Source organism: Cladophialophora psammophila, assembly GCF_000585535.1.
Source record: "Cladophialophora psammophila CBS 110553 chromosome Unknown aczJe-supercont1.6, whole genome shotgun sequence".
NCBI classification, from domain to species: Eukaryota; Fungi; Ascomycota; class Eurotiomycetes; order Chaetothyriales; family Herpotrichiellaceae; genus Cladophialophora; species Cladophialophora psammophila.
Window position 1 is genome coordinate 1,782,728 of NW_006912927.1, and position 21,599 is coordinate 1,804,326.

The 21,599-nt window shown below is 50.5% G+C and overlaps 8 protein-coding genes across 8 annotated transcripts; 5 read left to right on the forward strand and 3 right to left on the reverse strand.

The window, feature by feature from the left end:
* Nucleotides 1-1,124: 1,124 nt before the first annotated feature.
* Nucleotides 1,125-2,987, reverse strand: A1O5_04979 (uncharacterized protein; the record flags this gene model as incomplete). The annotated part of the gene is made up of 1 exon (XM_007745582.1): nucleotides 1,125-2,987. One exon carries the CDS (start codon nucleotides 2,985-2,987, stop codon nucleotides 1,125-1,127), a length of 1,863 nt encoding a protein of 620 aa, XP_007743772.1.
* Nucleotides 2,988-4,050: 1,063 nt separating this feature from the next.
* Nucleotides 4,051-5,411, reverse strand: A1O5_04980 (uncharacterized protein; the record flags this gene model as incomplete). The annotated part of the gene is made up of 2 exons (XM_007745583.1): nucleotides 4,051-5,048; nucleotides 5,096-5,411. 2 exons carry the CDS (start codon nucleotides 5,409-5,411, stop codon nucleotides 4,051-4,053), a joined length of 1,314 nt encoding a protein of 437 aa, XP_007743773.1.
* A 1,433-nt stretch (nucleotides 5,412-6,844) lies between these two features.
* A1O5_04981 (uncharacterized protein) lies at nucleotides 6,845-8,551 on the forward strand (the record flags this gene model as incomplete). The annotated part of the gene is made up of 2 exons (XM_007745584.1): nucleotides 6,845-7,241; nucleotides 7,293-8,551. The coding sequence occupies 2 exons, from the start codon at nucleotides 6,845-6,847 to the stop codon at nucleotides 8,549-8,551; spliced, it is 1,656 nt and encodes a 551-aa protein (XP_007743774.1).
* Nucleotides 8,552-11,066: 2,515 nt separating this feature from the next.
* On the reverse strand, nucleotides 11,067-11,687 carry A1O5_04982 (uncharacterized protein; the record flags this gene model as incomplete). The annotated part of the gene is made up of 1 exon (XM_007745585.1): nucleotides 11,067-11,687. The coding sequence occupies one exon, from the start codon at nucleotides 11,685-11,687 to the stop codon at nucleotides 11,067-11,069; it is 621 nt and encodes a 206-aa protein (XP_007743775.1).
* Nucleotides 11,688-12,531: 844 nt separating this feature from the next.
* A1O5_04983 (uncharacterized protein) lies at nucleotides 12,532-13,518 on the forward strand (the record flags this gene model as incomplete). The annotated part of the gene is made up of 1 exon (XM_007745586.1): nucleotides 12,532-13,518. The coding sequence occupies one exon, from the start codon at nucleotides 12,532-12,534 to the stop codon at nucleotides 13,516-13,518; it is 987 nt and encodes a 328-aa protein (XP_007743776.1).
* A 2,832-nt stretch (nucleotides 13,519-16,350) lies between these two features.
* A1O5_04984 (uncharacterized protein) lies at nucleotides 16,351-18,318 on the forward strand (the record flags this gene model as incomplete). Its single annotated transcript, XM_007745587.1, has 1 exon — nucleotides 16,351-18,318. The coding sequence occupies one exon, from the start codon at nucleotides 16,351-16,353 to the stop codon at nucleotides 18,316-18,318; it is 1,968 nt and encodes a 655-aa protein (XP_007743777.1).
* A 1,893-nt stretch (nucleotides 18,319-20,211) lies between these two features.
* A1O5_04985 (uncharacterized protein) lies at nucleotides 20,212-20,574 on the forward strand (the record flags this gene model as incomplete). Its single annotated transcript, XM_007745588.1, has 1 exon — nucleotides 20,212-20,574. One exon carries the CDS (start codon nucleotides 20,212-20,214, stop codon nucleotides 20,572-20,574), a length of 363 nt encoding a protein of 120 aa, XP_007743778.1.
* A 312-nt stretch (nucleotides 20,575-20,886) lies between these two features.
* On the forward strand, nucleotides 20,887-21,411 carry A1O5_04986 (uncharacterized protein; the record flags this gene model as incomplete). Its single annotated transcript, XM_007745589.1, has 2 exons — nucleotides 20,887-21,227; nucleotides 21,300-21,411. 2 exons carry the CDS (start codon nucleotides 20,887-20,889, stop codon nucleotides 21,409-21,411), a joined length of 453 nt encoding a protein of 150 aa, XP_007743779.1.
* Nucleotides 21,412-21,599: the final 188 nt, after the last annotated feature.

Sequence of the window (21,599 nt, forward strand, 5' to 3'; positions counted from 1 at the left end):
GAACCATATTACGGAGTGGAGACTACCCAGTACACAATGCATAGCTACAATCACGTAGGCATCTATGGTGACTTGGTGCGTGCCTACCCCGTACATACAACTGGTTTCATTTGTGCCTGCCCATAGTATCCACCTTCTCATACAGACCCACCAGCCCAACACCGCAATATATCTAACTAACCCTCCAAACAACAGTCAAGAATTCACGCACAGAAAATCCCAACATAAACCCAGCCGCAATCCCCATCTTGAGTCCACATTTGAGATGAGGGTGTGGCAATAAGATAGCAAGATTGGTTCAATGGTAGAATTCATCGTTGCCATCGATGAGACCCGTGTTCGATTCACGGATCTTGCACAACCTATTCTTTTTGTTCCTTTTAACAAAATTGTGGAATATTTTTGTGAGGGAGTTCTGGCAACTCTGGCTGTGGGTATTTCTTGTGCGTGCATAAGGATTTAGTGTGTCTGACGGCGCATGGAAATTTGACCTAGGGAGGCAACCGGGTCTGTCGTTAGAGGACGACACTCTGGACCTTGCATTGTATTGCCGCCATCCTAGAACTCATCTGCGTAGACTGTCGTATCAGTGTGGATTAGCAGAGCGGGATTTCTGGAGCTGAGGCAAGCGGCAAACAAAGAAAAAATTCTTTTTCCGCAATTCCACGTAACGAGGATCCACACAATGCCGTGGCAGCGACTACATACGACCGCCGCTTCCCTTTCTCCACCAGGTGATTGAGGCGAGGGCAAAAGAAGACGTCTTCTTTATCTTACGAAGCTGCAAATACCTCCGAACGAGCGATCAAGTGAAAGGACTGCTTCTCCATCATGTTTAAAAGCAGCACTTGGCAACAGCCGAGGTTGACATGGCCGGGAAAAGCCAAGAAAATCTCCACAGAGGGGGGTATTTCCGCACACTAGCCTCTCTAGGGATAGTGTGCGGAATATGGGAGCGGCGAGACGGCATCTTCCCCTGTCCGCCAGATACACTCTGTACGCCGGTCTTTGGACGGGATCCGATCAGCAAACAACATACGAGGATGTACAATAGCGCTAAAAGATGGCTCGACTGGCTCAAACCTGCTGTCCGTGGTCGTGGTGGGTACGCGCTCTCTGTTCTCTCAACCTAGGCGAACCTTCCTCCACAGCCTCAAGCACTCCAGCATATCCGCTCCCACCTTCCCCATGACCGCATTGTTCGAGCTCGTCGCGTCTGCCACGACAGCGACAAGGACAACGGCGAAGCAAAACGCTGCTTTGTCCTTCTCTTTCTCCAGCAGATGGAACTGCTGTTTCTTCATGCCCCCTGCTGTGGCCCAGGCCATCCATTCGTCCAGGATTCCAATGATCCTCATCGCTTCTCCCGTTTCCTCTTCCGCTTTCCCATCCTCGTTCTGATTACTGCTCCGATCCTGCGAATCCACCACCATTAAATAACAAACCGCCTCCGCCAAGTCGTGCACAGTCCATTCCTTGCCCACTTCTCCCCTCTCGATCAGCCAAACCAGACATGCTTCACTGACCCGCTTGACATCCATCCTCGGACTCGCAATCGCGTCCTTGATCCGCTTTTCTTCCCGCTCGCGTCTCGCTGTGAGAGATGCTATCATCTCATTGTGCTGTTGCTGTCTCTCATTCGTCTCCCTGTTCATCTTGTGGATTCGAGCTTGTTCAGGTGGCATCGTGGCCTCCAGTCTCTCTGCAGCCAGACGAGCTTGAAGCCATGAGTGATGTTGTCGCGCCCGATTCATGGCGTCATTGTGATCGTCCTTTTGATATGACCACTGTGGTGCATCGTTTTCGGAAAGGAGACCGAGGAGAACCATGACGCCGCATGGGATTGAGTCTTTCCGCACGAAGGTTTTGATCTCTGTGGGAGTCTCGAATGCCCAGAGACCACCGCTTGTGGAAGTCTTGTGGGCGAGGAGAGCGGACGCCGCGCAGGCAAACCATAATCCCGCCGAGGATTGCTCGTAGTTTCGGAACGGTGCACATACGAAGCCCGTTTCGACGTTCTTGTGTTCCCAGAGGAGTCTTCGTACGCGGTTATCTTCGGTGTGAAACCGGAAGCTGGTGCTGTCCATACTGTATTTGTTTGCCGACTTCAACCCCTCGATCCTCGCCGGTAAATCTTTCTCATTTTCTTTGCGTTTCTCATTAGCTTCGAGCAGAGCGGGTTGGGTCAATCGTCCCCAACCTGGGGGAAGGCTTTCTGCTCCTCTCGACTCTCTAACAGATGTCGTCTCGTCTCGTGTCCATCGAATCGTTAGACTTAGTACCCCATCACTCTCGTCAGGCATGCTCGTTCTCAGCACCCAGTCTGCGCCCCTTCCTCTTCTCTTACTGCTTTCGTCAGCATCCAAGCCATCGTCCTCAGGCTTCTTCAATAACACCGTCCCGCTCGGCGTCCACAATCCCCCGCTCCTCAATTTCTCCCAGCCCATTCCTTCTGGCACAGCACCCCAATCTAGCAAAAACACCACCAGTTCCTCAAAGCCCACCTCGGCAGGCGGCTCCCTCAATTCATCCTCGTATTGTATCCTATACAATTTCTTCCCCACAATAAGTTTTTTCCAATGGAAGCCACGCCAGCTGCCACCCCGCAAAAAGCCGCGTACTCGCCCTTCTTCAATCATAGACAGAGTACTCTCTGCGCGATCCAGTGTTAGGAGATGGTGATGTTCTTCTGATGCCTCTTTCCCCTCGGTCGTGGTTTTCCAATAATCTTCATCGCTGCGCTCGAGAGGAGCAATGGTGTAGCGAGGCAGTTCGACTTCAATGAGACTGGTCATTGGGGAGCTGCGGATGGTGAAGCCATCGTGCGGACGTGTCGTGCTGACTGGTCTATGGCCGTGGTGGACGAGGGCGGCGCGGATTCGGCGCTGCGTAAGGACAGCGAGCATAAAGGTATACAGGATGGGAAGGACACCTAGCACGGCGAGCGGCACGCCGATGTATGTTATGATGTCCGTTGCGTTGGCCATGGTGTGCCCTGCTCTAAGCCACGAATTCGTCTCTAGAGGATAGTTTGTCGGGGAGCCTCTCGCTTGGGAAAGTCAAGGAGGCATCCAGTCGCCTCTCATAGAATATAGTGAGGGATGCAAGTCAGGCTGCATGACCAAGTCATAGCTCTGAAGCGGGTCGCTGCTGGAGTGAGAGCTCATGATTCACAAGTTTGAAGACGATCAAAGGTGGGCTGCGCAGTTTGACCACGCGGAGTACGCTGGAATTAGGCTATGATCAAATTGACTGTTCAGGGGGCTAGAAACAGAAAAAGGGGTAACCCAAGGGGATTGCGTTGTTTCAGCCTTGTCAGCCTCGTCTCAATCCAACATGTATTTAACGGTTAGAAGAGCGGGAGCGGAAAATGATTTCTCCGACATTTTCGTCCAATTGAAAGTCAACTTCCGCCACTTTCGAGGCGTTTTCAGCCGGATGCCAACTCTGTACATCGACCACATAGCTAGGACGTTGTCATCTTTTCGAGAGAATGGATACCGCCAGCTGGTAGCACACTCCCTCGTACATCGTGAACTTGTCTACATCATCTTTACCCAAGGTCTACTTGACAAATCCCGCGCAGGAAATTGAACATTTTATACAAGAGAGAATTAGGCGTCTTTGCGTTGGCAGAACCTGACTTTGAACAATGAAGCTAGATGATAATTATTGGATCGAGATCAAGTGAACACACCAGAGAATCTCCTATCCCTAACTAGCACCATTTTCCTTTGCACACTAAAGCGTCCCCTTGCTTGGTCGCGATTGTGTATGTAGCAACACTCGGGCCCCGGTGATACTCCCACACTGCAGAAACCACAGGATGCCTCTTCCTTTATTACAGTGCTCTAGTGGAGAGCCTCGTTGATTGGGTCAAATGTTTATCATTCGCAGATCAATCGTTGAGACGGGTAAGATACAGTGCTACTAAACAAGGGACAAACACAAAGTAAACACAAACAAGGAAAGGATCGCTCTGTGCAGATTGTACGGAGGCTGTTGATTACTATTATGCTACTCAAAAACAAGCTGACGTTTCCTCACCGGTCACTTGCCGCCTGGCGTCAACGGTTGAACGCAATCACTACAACTAGTATCGTAACTCGCCTGCGCCAAACTAACCGTCCCAGCATCATAGTTATACAACAAATACGCTGACCTCAGGGTCGAGTCACCAATGATGTAAAACCCGAGATCATCTTGCTCTGGGATGAATCCCAGTAGACACACGCCATCAGGTAGATCCGATTCGAAGATGACGACTTCCTTCCAAGGCACAGCGATCGTAACGTCGCCGTTTGGCCCAGAGAATGCGAATGCGAGACCCCCGTCTAAGTCTGCGAGCTTACAGGACACGGCGTACAGGTTTGTGTCCGAGTCGATAAGTTCGGCTTCAAGCGCGGTGGCGAGAGTGGCGAATTGCGTTGCGGGTAAGCGAGTGAGGAATGTCCCTGTGTCGAGAAGCACAGTGTAATGCTGTGTGTTGGGGAGCTCATAAGCTTGGCCACCAAGTTCGAAGGCGATAACGGGGCCTTCGATGTCCAGTTCATAGGCGCCTTCGGGGGAGGGTTCAACCAGCGGGAAGGGCGTGAGTGTACCAGTCCATTTGGTGCGGTCGTAGCCGCCGAAGATTATTGTGCCGGGAGTTTCGTCGGTTGAGGCTGTGACCACGCTTAGTGAAGAGATCAATAAGGTTAAGGACGATATGGAGAACTGCCTACCAGGTTCATTAAAATAGATACTATATGCACGTACAGCGATAAGACCTTGCTTGTACAGGCTGTCGATGTAGCCGTCGTATATGACATCACTTTGGTAGAAGCTTGCTTCGTTTGCGGATAGGGAGATGCCCATGATGCCACCGGCTGGATCACCGGAATGGGCAGTAGTGGCTACACCGAGGATGATATTTGCAGACACTCCGGACGTTGAGAGGGTGTCACTGTAGTATGTGCCCAACACACCCGAGTTTGGTGTACCGTAGCTGATGTTGAAGACACCAATATCTGGGCGCTCTTTCGCTGTTGAGGACTGAGCGGGATCATCTGAATCTGTGTTAGCTTCTGCTTTTGACAAAAACCGCGGATCGTACAGTAAGATTCAGTACAGCCGGGGCATGACGAGGCCGCGGCGGGGCTGTATGCCCAGACATCACTGCTCCCCGTGTCTAGGACCAGGCTCAGAGGCTGGGGAGGAGTTCCGATGGTGACATCGATATAGTAACTTGAGCTCAGCGGGGTTAGTGGAGAACTAAAGGCTTGTCTCTTGCGTCCTGCCGGGCTGGCTGATAATTTTCTCGTGAAAGGCAGGGCGATGTAGGAATTTGGGCCATCGCGTTCTTCGTAAGTTGGCAAGGCTGAGCTTGGGCCCAGCAGACAAATGAACAGCAACAATTTTAGAGACACCATGTTTGGTTCGAGTCTGAGACTCTGAGCAGCTAGAAAGAGTTCGACTAGAGAGGCCCTTACCTTTATAAACTTACCCTCCGTTCAGTAGGCATGAGCTTTAATCCTTGATAGACGCGGCTGAGCTGCTGAGCTGCTGAGCCGCTGAGCCGCTGTGAAAATCGAAAAGAAAGCTCAATCTATCTGCATTTACCTCGTATTCATGAAGAGCAACTTCTAGACTGCCATAACAGCGCCAAATATCGTACTCTCAGCATAGCGTTACGTAAAGAAAATTACAGAGCCCCTTCATCTACCTGATTTTCAATTTTCATTAAGCATCCCCAGCCAAAGAGAGAGGGCCATGAATCCAACCAACACGAAGCCATGAGATGTCGCTTATAAATCCTTGAGAGGAATCCGCTGTGGGGCTGTATCTCAACCATAATCAGCAGAAAGAGTATATGCAACAACTGAAGTGAGAGAAGCCAAGTCTAGAAAGAGATAGTTGCTCAGTTAGAAGCGAAAAGTTGCTCGAGTCGAGATATCGGAGGAGGGGTAGCAACCCACATCGGGAGATGCAATAGTGGACTGAGTAGATCTAACTGAAAGGGGAATAGTGCGTTTTGTATGGAGAGCTTGGCATTGAGCTTGAAGATGCTTCTGATTGCTTGCTCTTTTTTCTCTTTCACACCTCCTTTTGGCCCCGTACATACGGCTCAGCAAGCCACTTTGCACCCTCATAGAAGCGACAGTATCAATGTCCCCCGGATTCTGCAGGAAATTGAAGAGCAAGCATAGAGAGTCTCCACACATTATGCTGTTCAAAGTCTTCATTCTGCAGTCGGGAATCTGAGAATTAAGCAGACTCAAGAAGTGGCAGTATTGAGATGCTATACTTCGTAATTCAGGCATCAGGCTCAGCCGCCTTTCTCTTGGTTTCCATTCGGCTCGGGGACCAATATTTTCAGGCCTCATTCGGACTAGGACCTGCACGACAAAGGATGGCTGTGGAGGGGCTAGGCCTCGCTCTTTCTTGCCTCTTGGATGTTTTGGTCGAGGCAACACGATCCAAATCTGTGGACGTCTCATTCTCCCTCGCCAGCTGGAACTTGATGCGTTCGCACACTTGCTGCTCGTTTGCGTACGTTGACATGTGGCCTCTCGAAGGGGACCTCGTGTTCGAAACCCTTTCTGCTTTCTGCAGCACCCTGTGACATGGAGACCCACAGTGTTTGGATTACTCTCACACATGCATACCGGTTTTGGGTGCGCCACTCGTATTCCTGTTCGTCGAACTGGACAGCTCGAGTTGTACAACCGAGCAAACAGCCTCTATAATCGCGGGATGCTCAGCTGATTGAAGTAGCCTCACTCGACTCAGTCAGTCTTTTCCCTCTGGCCTGCATATCCTTTCTGTGGCTACCCGCCTTCGGTCCTTGCCAACAATCTGAAACATGACGTGCGCAAACACTTCGCCCCCGTTGGGACTGGGTTGGGAAAATGTCACAGTCTCTAACGATGGACAAGCTATCTCTCGAGGCATTGCTCTTGCAATCGGCAACCCACAGCAAATTGTCTCACTACGTCTCAGCGTAGGAGATGACAATACCTGGGTGTTCAATAATGCAGATTGCGTTTCTTCGAGCAATGACAGCTGCATTGGTTTGAAGGGAGGCGTGTTCGACTTTAAAGCATCTCACACTTACTCTCCAACACTTGAAGCTTCGTGGAATGGATCCCACGACGCCTCTATCACAGATGGTTCCTATATTTTCTTCAATGACCAGATCCGTTTTGGCATCAATGGCACGGCGTATGGCTTTCCTCTGTACATGGATCAACCAGGACAGGGTGCGCTTCTGGTTGCTTCTTCTCAACGTGGGCTCCGGCTAACTTGAACAGGCACTCAAAGCGGTCTCGGTATGGGACCTGGCTCTACATTCCAAACCGCCGCCGTTGAGTCAGGGTCTGCTCCCTCAAAGGCATGGGGCCTGTGGGTTGGTAGTCGGTCCGTGGTACAGCCAGTTGATGGTGCTCTCTGGATTGGAGGTTACGATACAAACCGCATCGGCGGCGATTTCCTCGACTTCACAACATACGACCGCTGCCCAACCTGCGTCGAGATTACAAACATCACCTACGAGTATCCCGGAGGTTCTGCCTCGCTCTTTTCGAATTCTTCCGAAACCCTCTCTATCAGCCTGGAACCCTTCCAGCGTGCGCTAAATGTCCCGGAGGATATCTTCCTCAACTTTGCCCGCGTCTCCAATGGTACTGTGGGTACAGATCCAGGCACACAGGCTCTCCTTACCTACCCACCTGATGCACAATTCGGGAATCTCACTATCACGCTAAAGAATGGACAAGATGGATATCAAACGACTACCCCTGCACAAGAACTGTTCCTTCCGCCACGAAACTTCAATTCGCAGGGTCAATATGCAATTACCAATGACACCTACCTCCTTGCCGGCCTGGCCAACGCCACCGTGAAGCCGGGCTACGTGTTCGACTGGGGAATCCCATTCTTAACCATGAACTACCTAATTGTGGACTACGAACAGAAGAAATTCAGCTTGGCTCCGGCTTTGCGAGGACCTTATGGTGTCTCCAATGGTGCACTGGTGCAACCTCCATGCTCTGGTCTTGCACCAACGTCTACCACTGCGGCTGCAAGCCCTACAGCCTCCACGATAACAACTGCGCAACCTACCGTTACAGTGACGCCTTCGCCTCTTCCAATTCGCCACTCTAGCACCAATGTAGGCGCCATTGTGGGTGGTGTTGTCGGCGGTGTCGGCGGCCTTCTCGTCATCGCCATTCTCCTTTTCTTCTTGGTTCGCAGCAGGCAGAGGGAGAAAGCGGCGCGTACTGATCGTGCCGCAGCGATTGCAGAGGTCCATGAAAGTGGCGCGAAAAATGAAAGACTTTCTCAAGTGAGCTGTTACCGTCCCCGTTGCCAAATAATACTTACTCTCGCGAAGTTTACAGGAACGTCTCCCACCGAGGTTTCCGAGATGGGCGCTAATAACAACATGGAGCATTGGTTGTACACGCAGTCAGGGAATTATGAGGTCAGTGTGTCCTTCGGCCCTGATGTTCGTAAGGGCGTTCGCCTTGGGGAATCGCTCAATCCGGCTGATTCTGACGCTTTGAACTAGGACCAAACTGGGACTTCAGCAACGCTGAACCGGCCTTTGGAGATGCCGGCACACCCATACTAAGAAGACCTAGACTGTGAAGTAACCGGACTAATATGAACTGAAGGGGTTGTGATGAGTGACACTTTTATGTTTGTCCATTCCCCATGTGATGCCTTTGCGTGGAACCGCTATCGTGGTATGTTACTTGGTGGCACTGAGGTAACAGCACTGAAATAATAGCTCATTTCGTACAAAATGTAACTGGAGCTCTATCAAAATGAACTATCTCGCTTTGGACAATGAAAGGGGCTACGATTTAATTCTGTAGGGAACAAGCTCGGAGGGGCGATTGACAATATTTCTAGGTGAATACAAGATGCGTCTAGGAATGTCAGCAGGTCATAATCCCCGCGAAAATGGGTGTATTTGCCGCCGTAAACGATTGGCGTTATCCTCCAGTATTTTCCAACAGGTGATCGTTGTCTAGGCATTCCATCCTACCACCTTTAGCATCGCGATATACTGCGGAATTTCACCACGCTGGGGACGACTGAAGAGCTTGCGGTCGCGGGCTAATCATTTTTCACTCAGAGAAAACTCCGCTGAGATTTCTTTCGAGAGTGAGTGTGTATTCGTGTTGAGACTAACCACTTCATAACCTGGGGTTGTGATTCAGGAACGCAAGGGATAGCCCACGATTTTTTCAGCTTGAAACTTTACTGGCGTCGAATTGGTCCTGACCGCCACGTTTGGAGTACCACGAGCAACAGTATTAAAAATCAGTGAGGGTCCCTTCCATGGTTGGGCATCCTTGCCACAAACAGATCTAATCCATACGAGACTGTCAGAGTCTGGCTGACTGAGGATCTCGAAAGTCCCGTCCCATCACCATATACAGTTCAGTGTGGTTTCGACTCCGGGCGCAGCCCGATGGCCTTTTATCTGTTGCACATCCGGAGGCATCGACGAGCTCAAGTCAGAGGCTAGCACTGGCGCAAACTCCTTATTCCACGCAGATTGGATCCAACTGAATGTTGAGATGACAGAGCACGAGAGTAAGACCTCCTCATGGGCCGATTACAATAAAGATGGGTCCAGCAGCGTAATCCTAAGCCCCTGATTTCTGAGATCGAGAAGCTCTTGTCGCAAGGCTGACGTTGCTTGCCAATCCTCTTCAACCTCCAGGCTATTCATCACGTAGTCCATAGTTCTCGCCAGCTCCTCCAAACTGGCTTCCAAAGGAAGGGAAAGCTGTCTACCCGTCATTACCTTAGACGCAGATCATGCCCCCTCGTAATCAAGGTCGAATCCTTGCTAATTTACATTCCCTTTCAGCCAATCGGACCCAAACTCGATTCGTCAGAAACATCCTTTGGCGTATGCATCCTAGAATAGCCACCTTGGTTAATTCGGCCTTAGTGTTTTGGTGCAGCCGAGGCATGAGATCCCGTTGTAACATTTGGGTCCGAGACTGTCAGGGCTATATGACCAGTGAAATCTGGCGCGAGCTCGTGAAGATGTTAGTACTGTAGACTTGAATTAGTTTAAGGAACATGGGATCGAATATCGGGAAATGTTCACGGAGTAAGCTATCTCCCTTGATCGGAAAGAACTGCCCCATATTTTTGTGAAAGTAGTTGAATGTACAGGTCTCGATCGTCCTTGGTTCAATTGCAGCCTCAGTCCATCGATCCCGAAGGATATATGTCTATGGGTCAACGGCTGGAGATCTTTTGTCCGCATTCCGTCCGTTCGATGTCTGAATTTCGCGACCTGTAACAGTGTTCAGATGATTCTGAAACCTTGGTTCGATTTCTAAAGAGTATGGCATGTAGCGGCCTTTTGCCCCTCTCCAAGTAGGTCTGTACCAAGTAGTCGTAGATTCAAGTAGTACGTCGTAGAATGAGTAGGATTCTAAGGCGAAAGTCCTCCACCATAGCCTCGGTGTCGCAGAATTTTATGATTGCAAGCGCTGACGGTGCTTGGGTCCCGGGGGTATAGGGAATGGGGATATCAGTGACTTCGAGCCACACGGTCTGATCTGATATTTTCCCCTTTGCATTTGCCGCGTGATGTCTGGCGAGGCCGACTGGGGTCTGCACCGGGTATGTGGTGCGTTCCTACCCGGCACTTCCCTCCTGGCAAGGCCAGGCTAGTCCTGGTGGCTGGCACTCTGGTGGCTGATAGATATGGGAGAGTATTCGCACCTAGATAGTGAATACCGTGCATTGGCAGAGTTTTCGATCCACCCCTCAACAGAGACGGCTGGTCATTGAATCCGGAAGAGGAGCAAGTGCTTCATTGCGATACTTTTTGATCTGTTCAATACGTACAGGTTTCTGTCCTGCTCCCCAGGCGCGACCAGTGTAAGTAACATAACAGAGGCGTATACACCTGGTGCTGGTATTGATGCTTCTCAGACTCCCTCTACTTGTTTTTTCCTCAGTTTCGCGAATACCTGTGTGCTCTTGATGTGGTTGGTTAATATGTACAACATCTTGAAACATTTGTGACGGAAACAGGCGTTGTCGTATCACTTGATGTAGCCCAGATCGTGAAATGCCCTGTCCAAGATCTCTCGTACTGTTTTGTCCTTTCGTAGGGTGTATTCTTGCATCGACTCGCCTGCTGCCTCGGAAGCGGCAGCACACTCACGTTTGACTGTCGCATATAGCTGCAGGTCCTTTGGTGACTTTGAGAGCCATTCGCGGAAAATCCGGTGCCTCTCAACCTCAGGGCAATCCGGCCCAAAGACGTGTAGATTGATAGGATATGCTCCAGTGCGGTCTCCTTCGTCAACAAAATAGCGATGTTGATGCCAGTCCGGCTCGCGTAAGAGGAATAGGAAGCCCAAGCCCTCGAGAGCCCCCACGTAAGAGTCCTCGTCCTTGATGTCCTTTACTACCAGATCGACGTCAATAATATCCTTTGCCGGCAGACCTGGAACACTGGTGGATCCTGCATGAAGAATAGCGACCGCAGTCGAGCCCAGCACAGCTTCGATCCGGGCTTTGGTGTCTAAGAATCGTTGTGGCCACGCCGCATTGGGCTCGACAATGGCTATCTTTAGTCTAGACTTGCGCTTGTTCACCCGCTCTGTGGAACTTCCATCGTCAACGTAGTTCCTGACAATGTCTTCGGGAGAAAGCGGCATCGTGCGTCCAAGTGGTCAGTTTTGAGAGATTTTCTTCGCATGTGTGGTAAGCAGTATCTCCCCAACGCAATAATTCTGCATGTTCTTGGCGACTCCACTTTGCAGAACTCGCTTATTTCAGCATACACACTCTACCGGGTACAAGATTTAGTCTATTACGATATTACATTTACTGTCATAATCCTTATGCGAGAACTCGTCTATAGTCACAGTCTCGCAACGGTCTCAATGTTGTAACCCGAGATGTAGTAGGACCGAGCATTGACCGATCTATCAGGAGAGACCTTGATGTCACAGCGTAAACTGTATATCAACAGGAAGAGTCTCCCTCAGAACAAGACACGACAGGCACAATTGATCAGTGGCGATCAATGGACCTATTTACCGAGTAGGCACCTAGGTAATCAACCTGGCAGTTGTCCTTCTGACACATCCTCACTCACTAGCACATTGAACAGCCAAACCTGTGTCGTAACTGAGAACCAAACTGACTTCGACACTACCTAGGGATTTTATGCGGTTATGGGTGGCTTTAGAGTGGATGTCACACATATCCGATGATATGCAATCGATCGCGCTCTTTCCCAGTACGACTAGAATTCTAACACGCCATGGTACATTTCGAATAGACTCGGCCACAATCAAAGAGAAAAGCAAAACCGATGTCCTCGCTAAATCACTGGTATCTCTCCAGGGCCTGTGGATGCTCGTTCAGTGTATAGCACGCAAAGCGTCGGGCTATCCTCTAACTATTTTAGACATTCATACCTTCATCCACGTCATTTGTGCAGGCATCATGTATGCGATCTGGTTCAAGGTTGGTAATTTCGCTTGAAAACGGGAAATGGTTCTAATTTATGCCAACGACAAGAAACCGCTAAATGTCAACGAAGCTACCACGATTAATCTGCAAGAAGGGGACAAAGACCTTATCTCATGTGCCCTAGTTGTACTCGCTAAGGGCTGCTTCCGATACGAGAGTCCGGTTGCATCTGGAAAATATCTTTACTGTACTCTCCGCAGTTTGTCTCTGAACCTTCCCGCCGAATCGTCACCCTCCACCTTGCTATTACCGGAAGTGACTGCTTCGCGTGTTCCTGAAACTGAGCTTAGGCGGAATGGTGATTTCGCGGATGAAGCAATATTTTCACCACCCAGCTCCGTTATTCTTCAGCCTAGCTCTCTTTCAGTACAAGGACTCGCGCCTCCCCAGCGCTATCGTGTACATCTTCCCCTCAGCGAAAGGGAACAAAAGATGTGCATTAAGGCCCAGAGCGCTGCAAGGAAGTTTGATGACGCCTCCATTCATCGTGCTCGGAAGCAGAATAGGATTGGCTTACGCTCTGCGAACCTTTTCGGCCGGTTCTCTGGAGTCACAGGAAAAGGACGGCTCAGCGTTTCCAAGGAGCTGCTCCGTGAGGTGGAGGCCGACTTCAAGAAGAACCCAGGGCTCCTTGCTGGGGCGATCCTTATCCATACAGCGTACGGTGGTGTGCAAATGGCTGCATGGAACTCGCACTTTCCGACCAGCAAAGGGAAATGGTATTGGAGAGCCTCGTGCATGATAATTGCCGGTATGGTTCCCTTGTATACTATTCTCTTGCTGAAGTCTCATGAAAGATTTTCACTGATTCCCATTGGCTCTGACGGTGACTGGACCGCAAAAATCAAAATTAGGTTTTTGAGAGTGATCGTGAAGGCTATTCTGGCTCCATTGATCTTGGGTCACATTTACGTTTTCAACGCACTGATTGGGGGATATGTATTGGCACGAATATTCTTGGTTGTGGAATCATTGATTAGTTTGCGTAAAGTGCCTATTGGTGTTTAAGCTACAGTTTCTTGGTTGAACTTTCTACCTTATTTCTAAAGAATAGGTAGATATTGCAGAATTGGTGGGAGCTATGATTGTTTTCTAAGCCGCACTTTGTCTCAGCTGTAACAGATGGATTGAAATTTGACCAAATGAGCCTATCACGTCGGAAATCCGCGTCCGTAAATATTGCTGCTCTACCCAGAGCGCCGGAAGCACTCTAGATTTTCTTTTGCGACGACGATGGCCAGATCTGCTAAAAGAACTGGACAAAAGAGTCTGGCTGAAACGAGAGATGGACTGAGCTGGGAAATTTCCGGCCGGTGTCTGGGGGCTTTGATGCAGCTGTATCCAGGCACAAGGACCAAGTCGGCCACTTTGCCTGCGGTACCGATGGAAAGGTCTACGCCAGTGGGTCGAGCTTCGGCAAGCATCAGAGGCCAGGAAACACGCTGATCTGGCAGTGTTCCGTCGACCTGGGTGATCCTCCATTGAACCTTCACCTTGCCCATCGCTTCGCGGATTCGATGGAGTTGTGCCTCAAACGGAAACGAAGAGATCTGAAAAGTTTGACGATCGAGTCAAGAACGAGAATTCACCTGAGTAGATTAGAAGGCCAAAAGATCCGTGGGCGCTGAGATCCGTCCTGAAGTCTGACGAAGCGTTGTATAATCGAATCCGCGGCGGGACGGAGGCAGCGTAGGACCCCATTCCGGCCACACGAGTGTCGAATTGGAAAATGCTGACTCTTTTTAGGCCTTGCTGAATGTTAGGTACTGATCGAGGTATTCGCGAAGCTGTACATATTGAAACCGTAAGCCGTGTCGATCTCCGGCTTCATGAAGAACATTAGACCTTGGCCATTTTCCATTCCTTGAGAGTCCGGGTCGCCAGTGCGGCCGAACGGAAGTGGCTCGTAGCTATCCAGGGCGGAAGAGATCGTCCGTCCGACGAATTACTTTTAAGCCGCATTTAGGGCGAGCGGGACGACGTAGACCGTTAGTAGGATGTGCCGGGTCCACAGAGATATGCTGTCGAGAGGGGCATCGTTTCTGAGGATTACGTCTGGATTTTGAAATTGGACACTTGGGTTGACTTCCCTGCAAAGCAACAGTCCTGGCCGACGACTCGGAAAGCCTTTTCCTTCACCGTTAAGGAAAAGCGTAACGCAACCAAACGATTGATTTGACCAACATCTCGTGCGACAGCCCTGGCGGCGACGATGATAGTGCTAGCAACCAGGCAAGCGAGCTGGATGAGAAGGGCTGGAAAGTCCCTCCCGGAAAGCTGTTTCTTGACCGACTGCAGCCCTAGTGAAGAGTTTCGTTGAGTGTTTGTCATCAGTTCGTCTGATCGCGGCAGGACTCCATGGGAGACAAGCCTACGGCCTCATACCGAGGTTGTGCTTTTGCCGTCGACAGTCTCGCCCAGATGGTTCCCCTGACACCGTAGGCCTTGAAAAACAGCCAGCGATCTGGCGCGAAGAGGGAGAAGAAGTTGAGCATAGAATGGGATGACACTGAAAGAGCACTATCAGGCTGAAGTTATATTTCACTTACCTGGCCCTATTGCTTCATCCGGGCATCCAATTTGCCTGCATAAATTTGCTACCTCCAAATTCCTGGGGCCAGCATCTCTCACCTTTTTCATCGCCTCGACGTCCCCCCCCCACTGCGCTGCGACTGAGTTGACGGAAGGTCCTTCACTAAGTTATTGCTGAATGATAAATTTCTGAGAGCACCAGTAAGAAGATGAAGGTTGCGGCTTCCACCATACAGTTTCGACCAGCTCTTAAGGCGACAGACCCGGCGCCCCTTTTCATCCTCTTGAAATCTTGGAGCATGGATCGAGTGAAATACTAAATCACTCAACCTTCCAAAGCGAGTGCGCCACTCACTGAAGGTACCGTCATTCCTGCAGTTGTCGATTCCCGTACGAGATAACATTCCTTTTATTTTCAATAAGTGAAAGAATGAACGAATAAATTCTTCAGGTTTTGGGGTACCCGGGTATCAGGAGGTTGGGTCACAATACTCGGTAAATTCCATATAAATAGCCCAGCAGCGGTGCCCTGCCCTTGTGAAATGAAGCGTAAAAGTGTATTGGACTCTTCTAGATCTATGTGGTCGGGGAGGCTGCTTTTATAGCCATAATTACTAGCGTCTTGGCGTATTTCACACCCTCGATGTTGAACCATTAGCGCCTTGGCGCCAATTTCTTAGCACATCAATACTATACCGCCCCTATTGCATCCATCTCAGCTAATTACCTCACAACGAGGCCGCTTTAACAAAGATAGAGTGGTGGACTAGCCTAATTAAGCTAGCGCCAGATCACAGTAGTGAGTAGCATTTAAGCCTTTCCTGTTACAGATAGAACTTCTCTTCCTCAATCGATCAATCAATCAATCAATCAATCAAGTTATGGCCCCCTAGATTGGTCCAACGCGGATTTCACGGCAACAACTTAAGATAATGACGAACTCCTCAATATCTGTCTCCCATCTCTTCCTAATTTGAATCACTGAATATTTCAATCGTTCCGGTAGATGCAATTGCACGATAAGCAAGAAATGTACTAGGTATTTCGTGTGACTTTATCACGTGACTCGCTTGAAATGCCGCCGCCACGTCAGCCTTATCGAAGCTGATAAGAGATGAAGATACGATATTGTACTGTACTGTAGGTTCAACCTGGTGTACATATCGCTGAGCGGCTTGCGCGGTGTACACGGAATGATACCCAATCTATGAGCTACACACGAGAGGAAGTGGCCTTCTCTAGAGCGTTAACATGATTGTGTCTCGATGGCGAACCAATGTGCGGACGTGCCTCAGTATCTGCTTCGCTATGGCGCTTCTGCCCCCGAGGGTGTCTGCCCGCCAGATCCCTCTTACGTCTCCGATACACGACCAGCAGAACCTCGACTTCTCGTCCACTGCCCCCCACATCTTTTCCTCTGTGCGATATCTGTTAGAGCAGTGGCCCAACACATACATTCCCAACGGCCACTCGATCGTGCCCTGCGAAGTTCCCGCCTTTACGAATCTCTATCATGGGAGACGCGATGAGAAGCTCCCCTCGAGCCCAGAGTGGGTTGCGTTTGATGCGGAAATGTCTTACGGCATTATGGGTTCCAGCCGAAATTCACATTTGCTGACGTATCAGAACGTGCGGCCGGCACGTTGTCTTTATTTCGACGGCATGTCCGCTGCGCTGATGGGGACGGGCCCGCTCGATTCCCAGATGGTGTTCCTGTGTGGGAATACGACATGCTCTCTGGGGAGTGGTGATCCGTGGCGCAGCCTCTTTGACGAGTATTCTCGGGCCACCGCACTGTGTGATTGGGTCCAAAAGAACGAACTGGGCGGTTTGGGCTGGGGGATTGAGGGAATCGTCAGGATGAATGCGGGTTTCGAGATGATTTGGTGCAACTTCACGAGCCCGACCTTGAGACTGATCAGCCATGTCAACGTTTCTGTGCCATTACTACCAGAAGAGTTCCGAGACGACGGACCGGTAGATGAAATGGCACCGATGGAAGGACCTCCCACGAGTAGTTTGACGTTTGCTGAAATGCTGGCCTCGCGAACAAGACTCACATCAAATTCCACCAGCGGCCCAGCCTCAGAAGCTCCAACGGGGGAGCCTGACATGCCTCTTCCTCCTAATTGGCGAAGCAAAGCCGAGCTGGAACCATTCCTGCAATCTCAGAGCTTTGAATGGTACCGGAGCGCGACCTGGCATATGGGCAGCTCAGGCTCATCTGTGGGCCGACCCGAAGGCCGAGTCAGGCCAAAGTCCTGTGGATTTCTCAGCTACTATGATTCAATGCTCAAAGAATTCTCTTCCGCCTTCGCAGACGAAGAAAAGGCCCGTCTGAATCTCACGGCAGACGGAGGCTGGAAGGGCCCAGGCAGAGATGGCAACCAAAGTCTTGCTTTGAAGGAACTCTCAACGCGCCGCCGCTCTCACAATCTCTCCCAGATCACGAACTACGAAGCCAGCATCATGAGCGATGCCGTCCTGCACACGCTCCGCTCTCTCAATCACTCGTCCTCTTCTTGCACGGGCATCGACTGGACTCAAAAGGCAACGGACATAACCTCCCGCTTCTCCCATCCCTTAACCCAAGTCCTCCATCTCCTTACATCTCCACCAACCGACACAACCAACACCACACTCACAAGGGACTACATCGCCTCGCTCCGCTCCAAATTTCACGCCATGCTCATGCCCTACATGACCTACCCGCTGATCGCCTCCTCTCTCCCAGCAATCCACGCCCACTGTACAACAAGCCAAACAGCTGTCCTGCACGAGCTCCGCCCCAGTCTTCTCCCAACGGAACAGTCCCTCCTCGACACCTTCGAAACCGTCCTCTCAGCTATTTGCAACACAACCCTCTCACTAGCCTTCTCCGTCGAACAGACCTGGCAAAATTACTACCAGCACAACAACAGCAACGGCTCAACCTCGATGTTTCCCACCGTGCCCTACTCGGTCCTGCACACCCTCGTCGCGCACCACAGCGCTTCCATCTCCCTCCTCCGCGCGTGGCTCGGCTGGTTCCCTGACGAGATGCAGTGCGACCGAGTCTGCGGTGTCGACGAGTTCTGCTTCGTCCCCATCTGGCCGCTCTTGTACCTTGAGCCGAGAGGTGGGCGGCTTGGCGGTAGAAGGCCGCCTCACCGACCGCCCGGACGAGGAGGAGGGCAACAACCTCCACCCGGGAGAGGACCACCTCGGGAGGGAAACCCTTGGGGAGACTTGGAGAGTAAGCTGTGGAAGCCTCGGTGTTTAAAGGTTTTGGATTAGATTTGATTTGGATTTTATTTTTTTTCCCTTAGATTTAGCCTGAGGGTGCTAACTCTATTTGCGCTCACGAAAGATGTTGAGGTAGTATGTCGCACCATTTCAGTAATGTGAAAGAGATAAGTCGAGCACAGGTAGTCAACAATGCGCGTCAATTTGCCCTTTGTCCGCTCCAACGGCTATATGACCAACGACGATGGGGTTTGATCGAGACTTGTTTGTCGGATTTGTTCTGATAACCCCGTAGGACTCCTGTGTTGGAGCCATGTTGGATGTATTCGAAGCTACCGCATGGAGGTACAGGCCTCACACGAGGCTCTAACAGGCGACAAGGCTAGCTGGAAAAGGGGTCTCACGGCGCAAAAAAGGTTACTCGGTACGTAGCGGAAGTTGGCTCTTTGTATTTGCTTCATCCTACGCAATGTCTCTGGATGAATGCTTCCTTTTCCCGACTACGGCGCTCATTTGCTTCGGCCAAACCACTTTGGTTGTCCCATTCTTCACAGTTGAGACACAAAATACATACCAGAGCGTGGCGGCACGAGTTGGTTGATGGGGACAATGAGTTCTTTCTTCGAGATACCGGGCTCCCTGATGAAGCAGTCATGATTTGTTTGCTGCAAACACTGGCTGCTGCGAGCACTTCAAATGGATCTGTGAGCCAAATCGTTTGGGAGGAGCAGTAGCTATATTATACAAATTGTCTATGATACCTAGAAGTCCAGAGACTGCGAACCTCCCAGGACCCAACCTCCATCAGATTTGCGGTCTGGAACTCCGACCATCGCACTCGCTACCTGTCAATATTCATTGATACACATCTAGCCATTTTAGCGGCTTTCGCTCTTTGAACGTTCTTCGAACTAGATGATATGAGACGTTTCCGCGTAGTAGAAGCTGTATTTTCACCTCTTCCAAGTTCACATGGAACGCACCATGAATGGCGCATTCACCATGCCTTGTTGAGAATATCTCGGTGGTAGATTTTGTCTTCACAGTTGACGGGTCCTCATGGCAACCATTCCGCGCACTTAATAGTGAATGTTCAGGACGGTATTCCCCAGCAATAGCAAATATAGCTGCAATCCCAAGCAGTTGGGACGCGTTGATTGTTTCTATCCTTCCGCCCCATCACTCAGCCCCTGATTCTCAACAGCCTTTCCACTACCGAGTCTCGGACTCAATATCTCTGTTCCACGAAGGACACAACTTCCACGTTTCGCTCTTCTTATCCATCCGTCAACAACATCCCCCTGGCTAGCATATCTGTCGCAAATCATCAAGATCCCCGTCTTCGACTTCCCGCACCGTCAACAACAAAGCCACACAAGTAGACGACGACGCAATGGTGTTCAAACCTTTCTTGTGCATGTTGGGCAGGGCTACCGACCAGGTAAGCTACAAGAGAGCATTTTCGTAGTCTGGGCTAGCAGGTTTTCAGATCAAAAACATTGGAGTCAAGCCTTAGAAAGTCACATCTTCCGATGAAGACCCTAAGCTACCACTTAGACCGCACCTCTCTCCCCGGTGTCGAATCTCCTGTCTCTTCAGAGGCCAAGATGTGCTCACCCAAAGCGCTCTCTCTTCGCCACTTACGGTCATGGCAGCGGTGTTATGGAACAAGTTTCGCAAGGCTTCACCCCTTTCCAGGTCTCTCGACAAAGAACATTCATCCCTTGAGAAGACACTCAACAGAATATGTAGTTCTAAAAAGCCCGTCACGCCACCTCGTAGAATAACGAGCACGTCACCGCATCGGATATCCAAGTAGCAAAAATTTGTGACACCAACAGAAGCTCTGAGCATTGGTAGGTCCTGCCACAAACCTTTCGAAATGAAACCTAATGACATCCAGCGATTCCACGAGGCAATTTGTTCCAGAAGCAGCCAGATGGCATGACTCCCGATTCCTCCAAGCAAGAAAACCAGCTGCTCGAGGAAAGGTCGACTAAGACGGCGACTAGGCTAGAGCACCTGCACGATACAATCCATGCGCTCGAGAGACAAAGCAGCCAGGCGATTCAGCAAGAGGACGAGGCAGACGCTCGTGTTGCCGAAGTCGAGGAGTACAACAGAACTCTGTTGCTCGACTTTAAGAACATGCATGCTCAGGAGCCTCGTGAAGTTGAAGAGCCCCACATCTGCAAGCCAAACGAAGTGAGAAACCTTTACCAGGCTTTTCAGATGTCTCAACTCAAATGCGCCGAACTCGTCGCAGCGAACGAAATATTTCTCAAAGCGGTCGACGACCGGAATTAACGGGTGTCTCAACTTCGAAAGGACAAGGATGTGTTCAAGAAGAAAAATGCAGCATTTTCTGCAATCTTTGAGATCTTAAGAGGCAAAGTCGACAATCTCATGAAGATGCTCCCGGATCTTGTCAGGGTGAAGGCAGGGGTGCTAATGGAAATGATTCCTGGCCTTGAAGAGGAGACTTTCGAGTGCACATCCCACATAGACGAGACAAGGGAGGCCTTGCAGTCAGCTGCACTTTAAGGATCTGAGATCAACTCGAAACTCGTGGCTCTAGAGCGAAAGCATCAGAGGGAAGTAGCCAGCCTGTACGAGCGCATGGCCAACTTTCAACAGAGCAAGATCCGTCTCGATGAGACGAACTACACTGTGCGGTTGCAGCCGAAGGATGCGAAGGATCAATTGGAAGCACCGAGAGCGGAACTGGGACAAACCAAACTCCATGCCGAAGAACTGGAGAGCCCAATGCGAGGGGAGCTGGCTTTTGGAGAAACAGCAGAAGTTGTTCGACACCAAAACCATGTGGAAGTTGAACAACTTCAGGCCAACATCGAAGCGCTCCAACATCACAACAGGGAGCTCAGCATCGGCCGGCAGCAGACCGAGTCAGAATTGAGCTATTGCAGATGGTGGATTGCCACCAAGATGGCCGGGAATCCGTGAGCTTGAGTACCTTCGTGATTGGTACCGGGCCCAAGTTGTTGGCCGAGCCTCTTGATATCCCGCACAAGGCAGATTTTTGGGGATTTGTCGGAGGATGAGAAGGCCCAGTTTCTCGAGGCCGAAAACCATATCATCGAAGATTTGACCGGGTATGATTTGGAACTGGCAAAGGAACCTTAGCCACGAGATCTGCAGATGGTAGAGGCGTGGTTGCCATTTGTGGATGAGTACAAGTTTGGCCAACCCAATCAAAGACGGGGCCGTTGGCGAAACCTCAATTCAGTACCGAGTAGAGAAGATTCGATCTTCTTTTGAGCGGTCCGCCTACACATGAGAGGGCCAAAGATGACATGGATGGATTGCCAGTA